Below are 13475 nucleotides of genomic sequence, written 5' to 3' on the forward strand. Positions count from 1 at the left end.
TATATGTATAAATACAATATATATATAATGCATATATACAAATATACAATACATATATTGATTTTTTCTTTTTTAGGGTTGCTATAATGAAGTATCAAAAAAATATGGATTAGCTGTGTCTTAAAAGAATTAGGAGAAAAACTTAAGAACATAAAATAAATTCACTGCAATTTTCAATTTTTGTTGAAAAAAAGAAGATTTGCTTCCTATAAAGAAATAAAAAATTTTCTGCAAAACTTTATGTTTATAATTATAAATATAACAAATTATAATTTACTTTGTTAAAAACCTCCGTTTTAATCATCTCCCATATTTCTTAACGAATGTGAAATTATTCTAAAGGCTATTTCACTTTAACCAATCCCGCTAAAAAGTTGTGCCACCCGCGTTTACTTTTGTCACAAAATCGCCAATGACGTGCTATATAGACAGGTGTACAATTATCAGAGACAAGACCAATTTCTTAGTGTCTACCACAAAAATAATCTAAATGCTGGTTTCTAAATGTCATCGACCACTTAACGCCTCGCTGTGAGTTGCAGTTAACTGATTTTCATACACGTATCTATGATTTTGCAATGATGGAATGCTTCGGTTACGAAAATTTTAGTCCCAGGCTTATCCCACGCTTCAAAGTTAAAATTACTTCAAATGTAAGTTTAAAAAAAGTAATTTATAATATTTATCTGCTTTCTAGGACGAAAAAAAACCTACTTAATAGCTTTTTGTTGAAAAACTTTTTTAAAAACGGCAAATTTAAAACAATCGCTGCACATTTTTTGATTAATATACATTAAGTTTATTTATCTCATATAAATTATTTTCTTCATTTTATTGGAATAAATTGTCAGCATTTTCATAATTAGCGTCACTAAAATAATTGCTTATTTTGAAAAAAATATCTTATTATTATTTATAGATATATTATTTTTTCACGCATACGTATTTATGTACATATTTGGTGTATGTACTTGTTTGATTTAATGCAAGGAGTGTTTTGAACAATCAAAGTGCTAAAGTACTTAAGGTAAGGGGTTAGAGGAAAAAAATATTTGAGATTCAAAGAAATATATTTAATAATCCCTCTGTGTTTTGAAAAAAATCCTAATAAAAATTCCTTTATATTTAATAATTTTTAATAGTTACCAAAAAGATAACTTACCAAATATACATAGATATTACTAAAACAATTTAACACAAAACGAAATTTTTAATCTATGACGTTTTGCACACACAATTCAAATTTTTTTTGAGCGTATAAACGAGCACACACATGTTGTTGACGACATGTTGTTGATGAAAATAATGAATCTTTTCCTTTTGTTACTCCGTATTGTCTTTACATCTCTAGGATTTGACAGCTATCGCAGGTTTTTCCAGTAAGATTTTCTATTTAAAAGACTTAAAATCAAAGATCATACCAAGATTTCCAAAAAGAATAGATATTTTGGTAAGTACATTTCGTTTTCTCTACTTTTACGTAATGTAAATTAATATAATAGTGCTAAGCATATTAAGTATTTTCTCTTGGGAAATAATTTATATTTTCTTTGTAATTATTATTTTGTATGTAGGCTTTGGTTTCTTGCGTGTTCGTTTATTTTTTTATCATCATTGAGAATAAGATTGATTTGTGCAAATGATTTTAAGGGAGAATATACTTAAACTTGGTTAACTGTGTATTTAATGACAAATACTCTGAACTCTACATTTTTAAAAAGTTTTGTATGTGAGAATATTTTTTCATAGCTTTAGTCACTTATAAATTAGCTTATTTTGTGTGAGGTTTTGGAACTACGTTGCTGTTGTCTAAGTAACTAGAAGTTCTATTCAGTTCCCAAGTACTTTTGTATTTTTTTTTCGAAATATATATCGTTTATCATCGTTTTTTTAAAGAAATACGTGTTAAGTTTACTTACATATAATTAATATTTAAATTATTAACATTTTAACTTTTGTATATAAATGGGTGTAAATGACATTATATTTTTTAGAAAAAGCAAAAGTAATACATTTTCTTTCCCTGTTTCAAAATTAAGAGAAAAGTAAGAAATTTAGTTCGAGTACTATGCCACATATATTATATTATTTGAGTTTTGCGGATTTTGTTTTGAAGAGGGTAGTATTTTTTATTTTCAAATTTAGTGGATAACAATTGTAAAAAATGAGTGAAAACAATCCCACGGACAATGCGACAGATTTAGGGTTATGTCAAGGTACGTCTCTTGTGAATATCAATTGATTGTTAGGTTTTCTCTTCTGAAATAACATTATGACGCATTCACATACATTATTAATACAAATACATTTTCCATGGCGAGACGATGAGGCAACCACAAGCACTTCCACTGGTTCAAGAGGTCCACGAGGGAAAAATGCGCAATATTACCGTGATTACAGAGCACGGAAGCGAGCGGAGCAGGAAAAAGAGTCGTTGAATAGAACTAGTGATCCTTCTACGACTGCTGATTCTTATACAATTAACGTCGCAGGTTGCGAAGTTTAACTTCTTCCGCGCGGAGGGACTTCACGCACTATTTTTTTTTATTTTATTATTTGAGTTTTGCGGATTTTGTTTACTAACCCAAATATGAAGAATTACACAAATATCCTGCAGTTAAAAAAAAGTACTAAAAATCATTATCACATTTATGAGTTTACTTTTTAACTCAATCTATACAATCTGTAAAAAGTGCCGAATGTGATTATCCCATTTATTAATTTCTCTCCGAAGCTCATAACTAAAATACGAATTAATACAAACAAAAGAAAGAAAATATTTTGCATTATGTGGAAATGACCGTATCACATTTAAGAGTTTACTTTCTCCTAAACTCATAACCGAAATATAGAAAAGTATGCAAACAATGTACAATAATAAGCAAAAAAAAGTTCCTGAAGGACATATCACATTTATGAGTTTACTTCTACCTAAGTAATATATTATATTTTTAAGCAAAATTTGTATTTTCTGTATGACTAGATGACTAGTATGACTAGACCTTTAACTAGACCTAGGTCTAGTTAAGTGCCACTGCCCAGTATACATTTGCCCGGTATATCCTACACTGATATTTTCTTAAGGTTCAGTGCCACTGCCCGGTATACATTTGCCCGGTATACCCTACACTGATGTTTTTTTAAGGTCAAAAGCGCCATTGCCGGTATATATTTGCCCGATACACCAAATACTTATGTTTCTTCTAATCTGTCGTCAGTAAGTATCAAAATATCGAATAAATGTAATTATAGCCACGAATAAATTTAAATCAAATCAGATGTAATAAATATTTCGGACATTCACCAAAGCGACTATGTGATTGTCAACATTCACCGGTGAAAGTCAACAACCACCGATTTCGGTCATTCACAGTGCATCATTTGCACATCATTTACAGCACATCATCTACATAATAACCTCATCAGGACGTTTATTTCATACTTTGCCGGTTTCTCATTTAGCATTCTATGGAATGCCTAGGCAATGTGTGAAATATAAATCATTTCATACTTTGCCGGTAACATATATATTAAATATATATATTAAATATTTAATTTCCCCAAAAAGTTATTCATTTATTATGCTATATATATAGCATAATATATAAGTACAAGAAGGACAAAAAGAAAAACCAAACACGAAGAAAATTAAGAAAAACAATAAGTTTCATTTACTGCGCATAAGCTGCAAGCAAATTGAACTCATTAAATAAGTTCAAAATGTAGAGAAAGCATTACAGAACAAAGAAAAAAAAAAGGGGGGGGAATAATAATAATAATAATAAAAATAAAAATAATTAGAAACCGAAGAAAAAAGAAAAAAAATTAATAAAATTCCAGAAAATAAAAAATATAATCTTTTCATCTAATCGTGTGAGCTGATGAAAAGATTATATATTTAATTTTCCGGAATTTATTAATTTTTTCCCCTTTTTTCCGGTTTCTTATTATTTTTACTTTTATTATTATTTTCTTTCCCCCCTTTTTTTCATTGTTCTGTAATTTTTTCCATGCTTTCTTTACATTTTGAACTTATATGGGATAAGATTTAAGAATTTTAAGCCAAGGGAATTGTTTTTTTTCCACTGCATTTCCGAGTTCCTCTGAAAGTTATTTTTTTAAAATATAAGTAATTCCTATAAACTGATTTTTTTCTTTGATTTTTACTGATTCTTTTGAAGTAGTATTCTTATTCCATTTAAAACTTCATTTCTTTTCTGTATCTCAGCTCAAAGATATATTTAAGACATGAATGCCATCTGGATCATTTTCGCTTTTTGTGTCTTATCTGCTACTGCACAAACAACTCAACCTCAATCAGGGCCAGAAATAATATGCGGTAAAAAATTTAACATAAAAAACTCCATTATTTAAAAATGATATGAACTTGACGTTTTTATTGTTTCATTTAGATAAAGTTACAGATGAAATAAGTGCTGAGTTCGACAAATGCAATAAATTAGATCCAAAACATGTAAGTATACATTATTTTTTATCACAATTTAAATGAATTGTTAAGTGATATTATATATATATCCAATGAATTATTTGTGACTGAGAATACGAAGCAGATCTTGCTTATTGAACTTAACAATATAGTGTAGGAAGTTAGGAGATGATGGTTCAAAGTAACGTTTTCAATAATATTGAAATTTCACGGAGAAAAATGATTTTATTTATTTATGCTTCATAAATTATACTTGCCAAAAAAAATGGATACCTTAATGGTTGAAAATACTAAATGAAAGCTTTTGTCTGAAGAAGATTTCGAACACATTTGTCTGCAAAATTTCGGAAAGCTACCTTAGATTCTTACGTTTTGATTTTAAATTAAATCACCTGGCAGTGCTAGCGCTGTGATGGGAATAGTTTGAAGAATGATTTATATATTTTATCAATTGAAAGCTTTTGGATGAGAAACGAAGGCAATACAGTCTTTATTTCTCATTATAAACGTAAGTTAAAATTAAATAAACTGTCACAAAAATGTTCATTTCTGTTTTTCATTTTTGCAAATTCCAAGCCTTTACACACCTTTCATGAAAATAATTCAGGAAACAGCTGTGACAAAGATCGAATCTCATTCACATTGATTTTTTTTTCGCTTGAAAACCGTTACAAACATTAAAATCAATCTAATTATTTAAAAAATAAAGTAATTCCTAAAGTTCAGGCAAGAATCTACACTGCGACCCATTGTAGATGAAGATGTTCAATACTAGCTCATATTTTGTTTGTTTTTCATTTTAGGTTCAGAAATTGGTTAGCGATTGTCAATTGGAACAGCTGCCAAATGAAGAAGTGAAAGCAAAGCCGTATTTTGAAGCTGGTTGCAAAGATAATTCCATTTTTAGAAAGGTATGGTTTCATGTAAAATTTCTGTTTTTTTCTTAATACGAGAAAATCTAATGTCATAATTTCAGTGTACTAGAAATTCGAAAAAAGAATCAATGAGTATGAAATTATTTTTTCTGCATTTTTATATTTTACAGCAGATATCAGAATTATAAATGACACAAAATGATTGCATACCAAAATTAACATTACATTCACTAAGAAATAAAATTCTCATTTTTGACGACTCAGCAAGCCTTGAGCATTCTTATTGACCTTAGTAGTTAATTTTGAGAATTGTTTTATTATGAAATCACATGATTTGGAACGAAATCTTTATTTTTCCATGCTTTTAACATTTTAACCATCGATATGTTTGGTTTTTACTTTTAGCATAGACTTCCTGAAATAAAAATGCAAAATAATGTGTTTCATACTTTTTTTTTGCTAATTAATATTCATAGCTGTTTATGTATATTTAGCTAATATCTAACAAATATATGCCAAATATTGAAATCTCACTCATGGTGAAAGTTACCCCATATTTCGGGGCATTTTCACCATATTTTATTTAGTTATTTTTGTTGATTCAAACTAAGATCAAAACCAAGTTGATTGGTCTGATAGTTTAGAAGTTATGTGAGCTTCAGGCAGTAAAAGCATAATTTTTCATGAGTGCAAAAAGTTACTTTTTATACAAGAAAAGTTTAACATTTAAACTATCTATCTTATTGGTTTTGTTCTTACTCTGCTATACTTCGTATTTACTAAACCCCTTAACTTGTTTGTTATGCTAAGTTAAGCTTAATAGCTCTCTCTGATTCACTAAAAAGAACTATTTTGATTTTTAGAGTTTCAAAAACGTGGCTTACTGAATTTGTTTATCGATTCATGCAATCAATTGTTTTCTTTTAAAATAATCTAATAACATTTACATTTATTTTCTCCAGATATACAACTAAACTAAACTTACAATTGCATACTTGCAAGTGACGTCAAATGTAGGTCAACTGACAAGGTTCGGCACACACAGGTTGTTTGAAGATATCCCATTAAATCTAATTCTAAAATTGATTCAATGTGATAATAAACCCAAGTCTTAAAGCTGTAACGTTAGCACACCATGCACAACCACAAAATTTTACGGAAGCATATAACTAGTCGCAAGTACTGAATAGGATCTGGAGAATTAAAATACATTTATTAATCGCTTCATACTTTATTTTACGAAATTTACTTTACAAATTTCAGTGCTTAGATTTTGATTGATTTTTGTTTTGTTTTTCTGTTTTTGTTAAATACTTTCACACAATATGTATTTATTCTTTTTAATTTTGCGTGCAGCTTAACAGCGAATTAAACAGAGTTTTAAAGGCTTTTCCCGATTCATTAAGTAATACGATTTGAATTATTTTTTTTCAGTTTGCAAAGTGTGTTGAGGAAAACAGCAAGGATATGAAAGCTGTAAGTCCTTTTCTTAAGTATATTTAACTTCAACATATGTTGTATTATATTGTGGTTTATGACTTAAATTACACATCATCAAAGGAAGCTTCAAATTTAAAGGAAGATAATACCCTTTCAAACAAATACCCGTAATAACACAATGTAAACCTGGTTGCATGACAGACTTTGTAAGACAACGGAATAAAAATTTATTGCCGTTTACAATACAGATCCATTGAAGAACAAAAATATGTTAACAATTCAACAATTACCAGTATTAGTTATTTTGAGATACGCATTTAGCCAGAACACAAATACATTCAAAGGTACCACCAATACGTATAATCCACGGTGGTAATAAATTTCATTTCATCGTCTATGTTCCAGAGACCATCACCAACTCAAATAAATCCAATGCAGACAGTTCTAGATGAAATGCAGAATTTCCGTTCTCGCTGTTTTCATTCTTGCAAGCCTTTTTCGATTCTGTTTTTACGTTCAGAAACAGGAACTTGAAAAGAAAACTAAAGAACACAAAGCAACCGACAGTCAGGCATAATCAGTCACTTGGGTGACTTAGGCCCTTGTGGCTCTTTACCCATTCATCATAAAATAACAGACTGCGGACCAGTAGTTCCCAAAATTGTGGCTACCTTTATTTTTTGGGGGTCAGAAACTCGAATACATCAAAGATATGTTTATTCAGAGAAAGCACATTTTTGTATTTGATTTCGTAACTTAAAATATCGTTTGCACTTATTAACTAGCTTATTTGAGCTTTGAACCATTTAAGATTGAGTCCTAAAACGTGAAGATCTGATCAGTAGATCAAATGTTAGTCAGGTTGGTCGGTTTTTTATTTTGGCACTGTACATGTACAACAATCCTGCCGACAGCCAATGAACATCTGTCTCACACATTTCTCCCTCTACATCATTTTTGAGAATATGTTTGCTCAAAAATAAATTTGACTAATATTTTTTTAATATGTATTTTGACACATCTTCGCTCAATTTTTGAAAAACCATTTTTTACAGTGAAATTATTTCTAGTAATATTCATTTTAAATAGTCTTTACATATGATCAACATCTTATCTATGCATATCGGTCTTTTCGAAACTACTTATATTGAAAAAAATAAACCATTAGAAATAGGAAACGATAAAAAATTATGAATTATCTCTGCAAATTTTAAAGACTAAAATTTGTAAGCGATTTTAATTTATTCTGTAGGATAAATTTCCGTTACAAGATGCTAACTATAAAGTAAATTATTGATAGCATAAATAGATTCGATAAGTATTGTTTTAAATATTTGTACTTAAAAAGCTGTATTATTTAGCAAATGTGTTGAGTTTTGCGTGTAATGAGATTTGCTAAGGTTTTAAACTTATAAATTTCATAGAAAGGAATTTTTTTGGAACTTGGGAGGTATTCATGAAACTGGCAATTTTCGAAACATTTTGATTCTAAAACTTAAATTTTTTAATAAACATAAGAGGAATTATTAAATTAATGAAGTTGATATTTTTTATTGATCAGCATCAAATAAATCTGATATATTTATGCTTAGATTGTTTATAAATATAATAATTTTCTGGAACGAAAAGAACGTTAATATAAACATTGTTAATAGAAACATAGAATGTTAGGAGAAACATTTTTTTACCACTTAAAAAATCCACTCATTCAAATTTCCTCAAAAATGGTGATATCTTATTCTATTAAAGTATACGCTGAAATAACTTCTTGGTTAGAAAAACAAAACGAATAAAAAAAATTTGTATTCTAATTTTAAGCAATTTGACATTCTACAGCGCATTCTGGTAATTGTCGCATATTATATTTTAAGATGAATTTTTATATATTTTTTGTAACTATGTTTTAAAGAGAAAATGAATTTATAAAGATTTACAAGTTTTAATATCTTTTCTAGAGTGACTTTGAAGCTGGAACAGTGAGTATTTTTTTGATAAATCTTATGTAAGATATTAATAATTCCTATATATATGTGAGTATATTTTGATAAATCTTTTGATGAATTTTGAGCTATATATTTTGAGTATATACATCATTCCCGGTAGAATTTTTTTTAATCTTACTTACTTTACAAACTTACTAATCTTACTTACTTTACATATATATATATATATATATATCCATNATTGAGAAGTAAATATATATAAATACGAATAAAACTTATATGCGAATAAACTTAAATTATGAATACGAATTAAACTGTACATTTTTGAAACAAATTATTTTAATAATACTGAATGCTGTGCAACGTTTTAAAAGTTAATTTTGAAATACTTCTAAAAAAAAGACATGCATTTATTTTTTAACTTTCACATATGATTGTAGCAGACTTAAAAAATAATTATTTATCTAATACTTAATTAGAAGGTTTATTCGCTTCAAAAATATACAGATTGGAAGTAACAGTTGACATGTTTCAAGTGCTTAAAAATAGACGCCATTTTCAAGTATTGCCGGACGTGAGTAAGATGAAACATCTTTTTTCTCTTACGCCGTGGCTTTTCTACGTTTCTTAATGAAAAGGATATTTTGCAAGATAAAATGCGCTAAAATCAATTGCCTAAAAATGATAATGAACATTAGGAGTATTCTTTTCATTCACCTTTAGTAAATCTTGAAAATAAGAGGGCTTGAAGCTTGTCAACTGTTAGTTCCAATTTTTGAAGTTATATAATTGTAATCGCGTAATATCTTACCGCTTCAGTTTCTTGGGATTATTTATTTAATTATTAATTTGGTCTTTCATATATTTTTAAAAATAATAAATCAAGTTAAATTTTCTTTTCATTTTATAAAATATATTAATATTTTCTACGAAACATAACTAATTTTTCATTTCATTTTTTAGAAATGCTATTATGCAGTAGCAGATAAATATAATTTAGATTGGCCATAACAGAAACAAGACGAAGGATCATCAAAGCGTTATTCTGCAAACTTATAACATTAAACTAACCATTTAATGTCACTATTGTAATAAAATACATTGATGTTTGGAGAAGAATAAAAAAACATTCAATCATGAATTAAGTCTAATTTTTTGGGTGAACAACACATTCTGAAATAGGTAAAAATATAATAATTTGTTCATGTATTTAATGTATATTTTTTAAATCATCTGTTGCATTAGATATTCCACACTCTGAGAAAAAAAATAGGGTCGAAAGTTGCAGAAAATAGTAAATTTTTCCGTATTTCTGGCTCTAATGGGAACACCAAGAAGATCAATTTTACAGAATTGCATTTGTAATGATTTTTGTAAACTTAACGATAAAATATGGTTTTATAATTTGTGATGAGATTTGGCAAATGTGATGAAATTTGGTAACTTTATCATGATACTTTCCTTAAAGCCTGTTGTAAAAATCATTTATTTGGTTAAATTTACATTTCTGTTTTGTATTTATAGTAAATGTGTGGTGTTATGAACTGCAATTTTGAAAACCAGAATTTCCGGTAATCCGTCACTGTATGAACGGGAAAAAATTAACGAGCAAATGTTTCAAAAACCAAATTACCAAATGAAAGATTTAAAAGAATAATTAATCTAGTTTATTTTCATATTTTTTTTAAGAAATAAATTATATTCTTTCATTTTTATAAAATTTATTACTATTTTCTGCAAAACACAAATATTTTTTCCCATTTTTTTGCAAGTGCTATCATAACGTAGCTGAGAAATATAATTTAGGTTAGCTTTAACGTAAATAAGACGAAGTATCATTAAGAGCATTATTCTGAAGGATTATATGCTAAATTACGCATTCAATGAAACCATTGCAAAAAGAATATGTTGATGTCTGTAAGAGAGTAAAAAAAATATTCAGTTGCAAATTAAATATAATTTTTTTGGAAAAATTGTATACGCAATGTATACACAATTTCCCCTTACATACAAGTTTAAAAATAATAGTAGTAGTACAGTACATATAGGTTAAAAATAGACTTGCGTAACATGCAGCGAAGTGATCCTAAAGTGCCTTATATTAAATATTCCACTCAAAAGAATTGCAAATTTAAGCAACAACTACACTAAAGATCACCAATTAATGAAAATGCCTGTTGGAGTTTTGAATTTTTTCCTAAATAAATAATTTCCAGTTTCCTTAGTGTTCGATGCTATGTAAAGTTAAAATTTTTCTTTATTGCTCTATTAGAAATGAAACTCTTACTTTTGACGATTCAGCAATTCCTTAGCAGTATTTAGTTAACTTTAACAATGAATTTTTCGTGTAATCACGTGATTTGTGATGAAATGAGAGCTCTCAAATGTATGAAGGAAATGTTTCCTCAACTCAAAATTTCATCGTAGTGCATTGTGGGTACCTGTTAACTAGAACGACGAAACTAGAAAAAAGACTAGATAATAGAAAACAAAGAAACCAACTAAGCCGTCCGGATTGTATGGTGGTCAAAGCGTTGACCTCGTATCAGAGAGATCTGGGGTTCGTATCCCGCTTCGGGCATGGTGTAATTTATCTCTCAGTTTTTGTATTGTTATGCCACTAACATGGAGCCTGCATTAAAGTAATGGTAGAAAAGTTAAATGTTAGATTAATTTGGCCATAAAAGTTTTATTTAAAGAAATAGAATAACGAAATATTCATTTATATTTGGTAAAATTCTTTTCCTCTACGTCACTTCGACGAAATTCTTGTGCAGGGCACATAACAGGTAATATGTCAAAAACGAAGGAAGTTTCGTCATATTTGTGTACTCATTTTTTACAGTATTGTTATCAGTATTAACCGAGAGAAAAAGTTTTCGGTGTATTATAGCTCAGCAAGAGGGTATTTAATTGAATATGTGGCAACAGTATGAAGAACCCCAAACCTTGCCAGTTGGTAGAGAAATGTGCTTTCCTTTTCTCTTTGAAAAAGTAATACTCAAGTATAAAAAGATTGTTGCTTTACAAATGTGTTAATACTAGTCATTTAAATAAGTCAATATTGCGAAAAGAATCGTGGTCAAAACTACCAGAATATGACAAAAATTACCATATTTCTGCCTATATGGGAAGACTAAAAAGCATGGAAGTGGCTTTGGTTATAGTTTGGTAGTAAAACATAAAAATATGTTTTTTTAATAATACTCTTTGGAAGTAAATGTGGTAAAATTTGCTAATTTTGTAATGATACCATAAAGCATGGCATAAAAACCATTTATTTGGTTAAATTTACTTTCAAGTTTTGTATTCTTTACTAAACGTGTTATAATAAGAAAATAATACTAATAACGAAATAATATAATAGCGTAAACCGTTACCATATGAGAGAAAAAATTACCATTTGCATAAATACTGCATAGTTTTTTTTTATTATCAGAATTATCATATTTTACCAGAAATTTTATTACCGTGCAAATACGGCAATATTATCAGACACTTTTACTTTATGTACTGAAATTTATTATTACAAGTTATATCAGCATAATGTAAGTTGTAAGTCATTATTAATATTGAGCTATTATTACGCTAAGGTATTATTAATTATACTATCGTTAAGTTATTAATATTAAATTTTCTATACAGTGACAGGGCAAAAGCATATTGTATAATTTAATGTACTTTATTTTCATATTAGACCATAATATAAACTTAAGTCAGTAAATAAACTAATTGAAATCACGGAAATTCAATACTCTGTTCAAAGACTGAAATTTATTTTATCCCGATTTTCATGAAACACTAATTTGCATACAGTTTTTTTCAAAAGTTTACAAACTTCCGAGACATCAGCAGTTTGAAATAAGTCGCTAACTGTTAAAAAATTTAAAACATATAAATTTTATGAAACTAACAATGAAGTTCATAAACTAACAAGCTGCATTAACAAAACGTAATGTAAATGTTTTTTTTAAATCAAATTTTATTGCTATATTTTTTTTGAAATTAATACATGGCAAAAAAAAATCTGGAATATTTTCCGTATTGAATGGTAATAACATTTCTGGTAAAAAAAGACAACATATTTCTGATATTAAAATCCAAGATATGCAGCTTTTAAACCATCCATTTGGTAATTTATCCTATCATATGATAACGGTTTAACGGAAATTCTGACTTTAAAAATCATAGTTTTATTGCACATTTAGTAAAAAATACGAAATTGAGAAGTAAATAAATGGTTTTTATGCCACGCTCTAAGGTATCATAATAAACTGATCAAAATTTACCATATCTAACAAATTTTATCACATTTCACTTAAACATTACATATTATATAAATTAAAAAATAATATAAACTATCACATATTATAAAACCACATGCTGTTGTTAATTTTACCAAATTCCCCACAAAAGTTCTTCCATTACAATTACCCAATTTTTTGGTGTTCCCATAAAGCCAGAAACATGATTCATTTTACCACATATCTCAATCCGGAGGTTATTGATTCGAATCCCGTCAACAGTCAACGAACAAACCGTTCACCCATTTCTCCTTCTCCATAATGTTTCAAACTATGCATTATGCTCAAATATGCATGGAAATAGTATATGCTGTTTCAATTTTGAGTACATGGAGATTTCAAATTCGACAAATATTTGCTCTGGACAAAATTTTGGCAAATTTTTTTTTTTTTTTTCATTTATCAATTTATGTTCCCTTCCTTTATTCAGAGTATTTACAATTTATGTAAGCGACACAGCACCGTG

The 13475-nt window shown here is 28.0% G+C and overlaps 2 protein-coding genes and 1 long non-coding RNA gene across 7 annotated transcripts in view; 2 read left to right on the top strand and 1 right to left on the bottom strand.

The window, feature by feature from the left end:
* LOC107442336 (uncharacterized) overlaps positions 1 to 236 on the top strand; it is a 17081-nt gene extending 16845 nt beyond the window's left edge. For all 5 annotated transcript variants that reach the window (XM_071179898.1, XM_071179897.1, XM_016055873.3 and 2 more), the window contains one exon: positions 77 to 236. Coding sequence is in view for 4 of the 5 variants with exons in the window: in XM_071179897.1 (XP_071035998.1) it covers positions 77 to 124 (48 nt within the window). In the remaining variant the exon portion in view is untranslated. The remainder of the gene's footprint in view (positions 1 to 76) is intronic.
* The window catches only part of LOC139425369 (uncharacterized), a 19060-nt gene extending 17708 nt beyond the window's left edge, over positions 1 to 1352 (bottom strand). Inside the window, exon 1 of the long non-coding RNA XR_011636595.1 lies at positions 1163 to 1352. This is a non-coding gene — a long non-coding RNA (uncharacterized lncRNA). The remainder of the gene's footprint in view (positions 1 to 1162) is intronic.
* LOC107442337 (uncharacterized) lies at positions 1352 to 9846 on the top strand. The gene is made up of 7 exons (XM_016055878.4): positions 1352 to 1450; positions 4229 to 4339; positions 4413 to 4474; positions 5251 to 5358; positions 6757 to 6798; positions 8718 to 8738; positions 9669 to 9846. The coding sequence occupies exons 2-7, from the start codon at positions 4249 to 4251 to the stop codon at positions 9714 to 9716; spliced, it is 372 nt and encodes a 123-aa protein (XP_015911364.1). The 5' UTR covers positions 1352 to 1450; positions 4229 to 4248; the 3' UTR covers positions 9717 to 9846.
* Positions 9847 to 13475: the final 3629 nt, after the last annotated feature.

Source organism: Parasteatoda tepidariorum, chromosome 4 (genome assembly GCF_043381705.1).
Source record: "Parasteatoda tepidariorum isolate YZ-2023 chromosome 4, CAS_Ptep_4.0, whole genome shotgun sequence".
Classification (NCBI taxonomy): domain Eukaryota; kingdom Metazoa; phylum Arthropoda; class Arachnida; order Araneae; family Theridiidae; genus Parasteatoda; species Parasteatoda tepidariorum.

Excerpts from the sequence above, each read along its gene's own strand:
- LOC107442337 (XM_016055878.4), top strand. The coding sequence starts at position 4,249 with ATGAATGCCATCTGGATCATTTTCGCTTTTTGTGTCTTATCTGCTACT. Across the intron at positions 4,475-5,250 it reads ATAAATTAGATCCAAAACAT|GTTCAGAAATTGGTTAGCGA; the intron begins GTAAGTATACAT and ends TTTTCATTTTAG. Across the intron at positions 8,739-9,668 it reads GTGACTTTGAAGCTGGAACA|AAATGCTATTATGCAGTAGC; the intron begins GTGAGTATTTTT and ends TTCATTTTTTAG.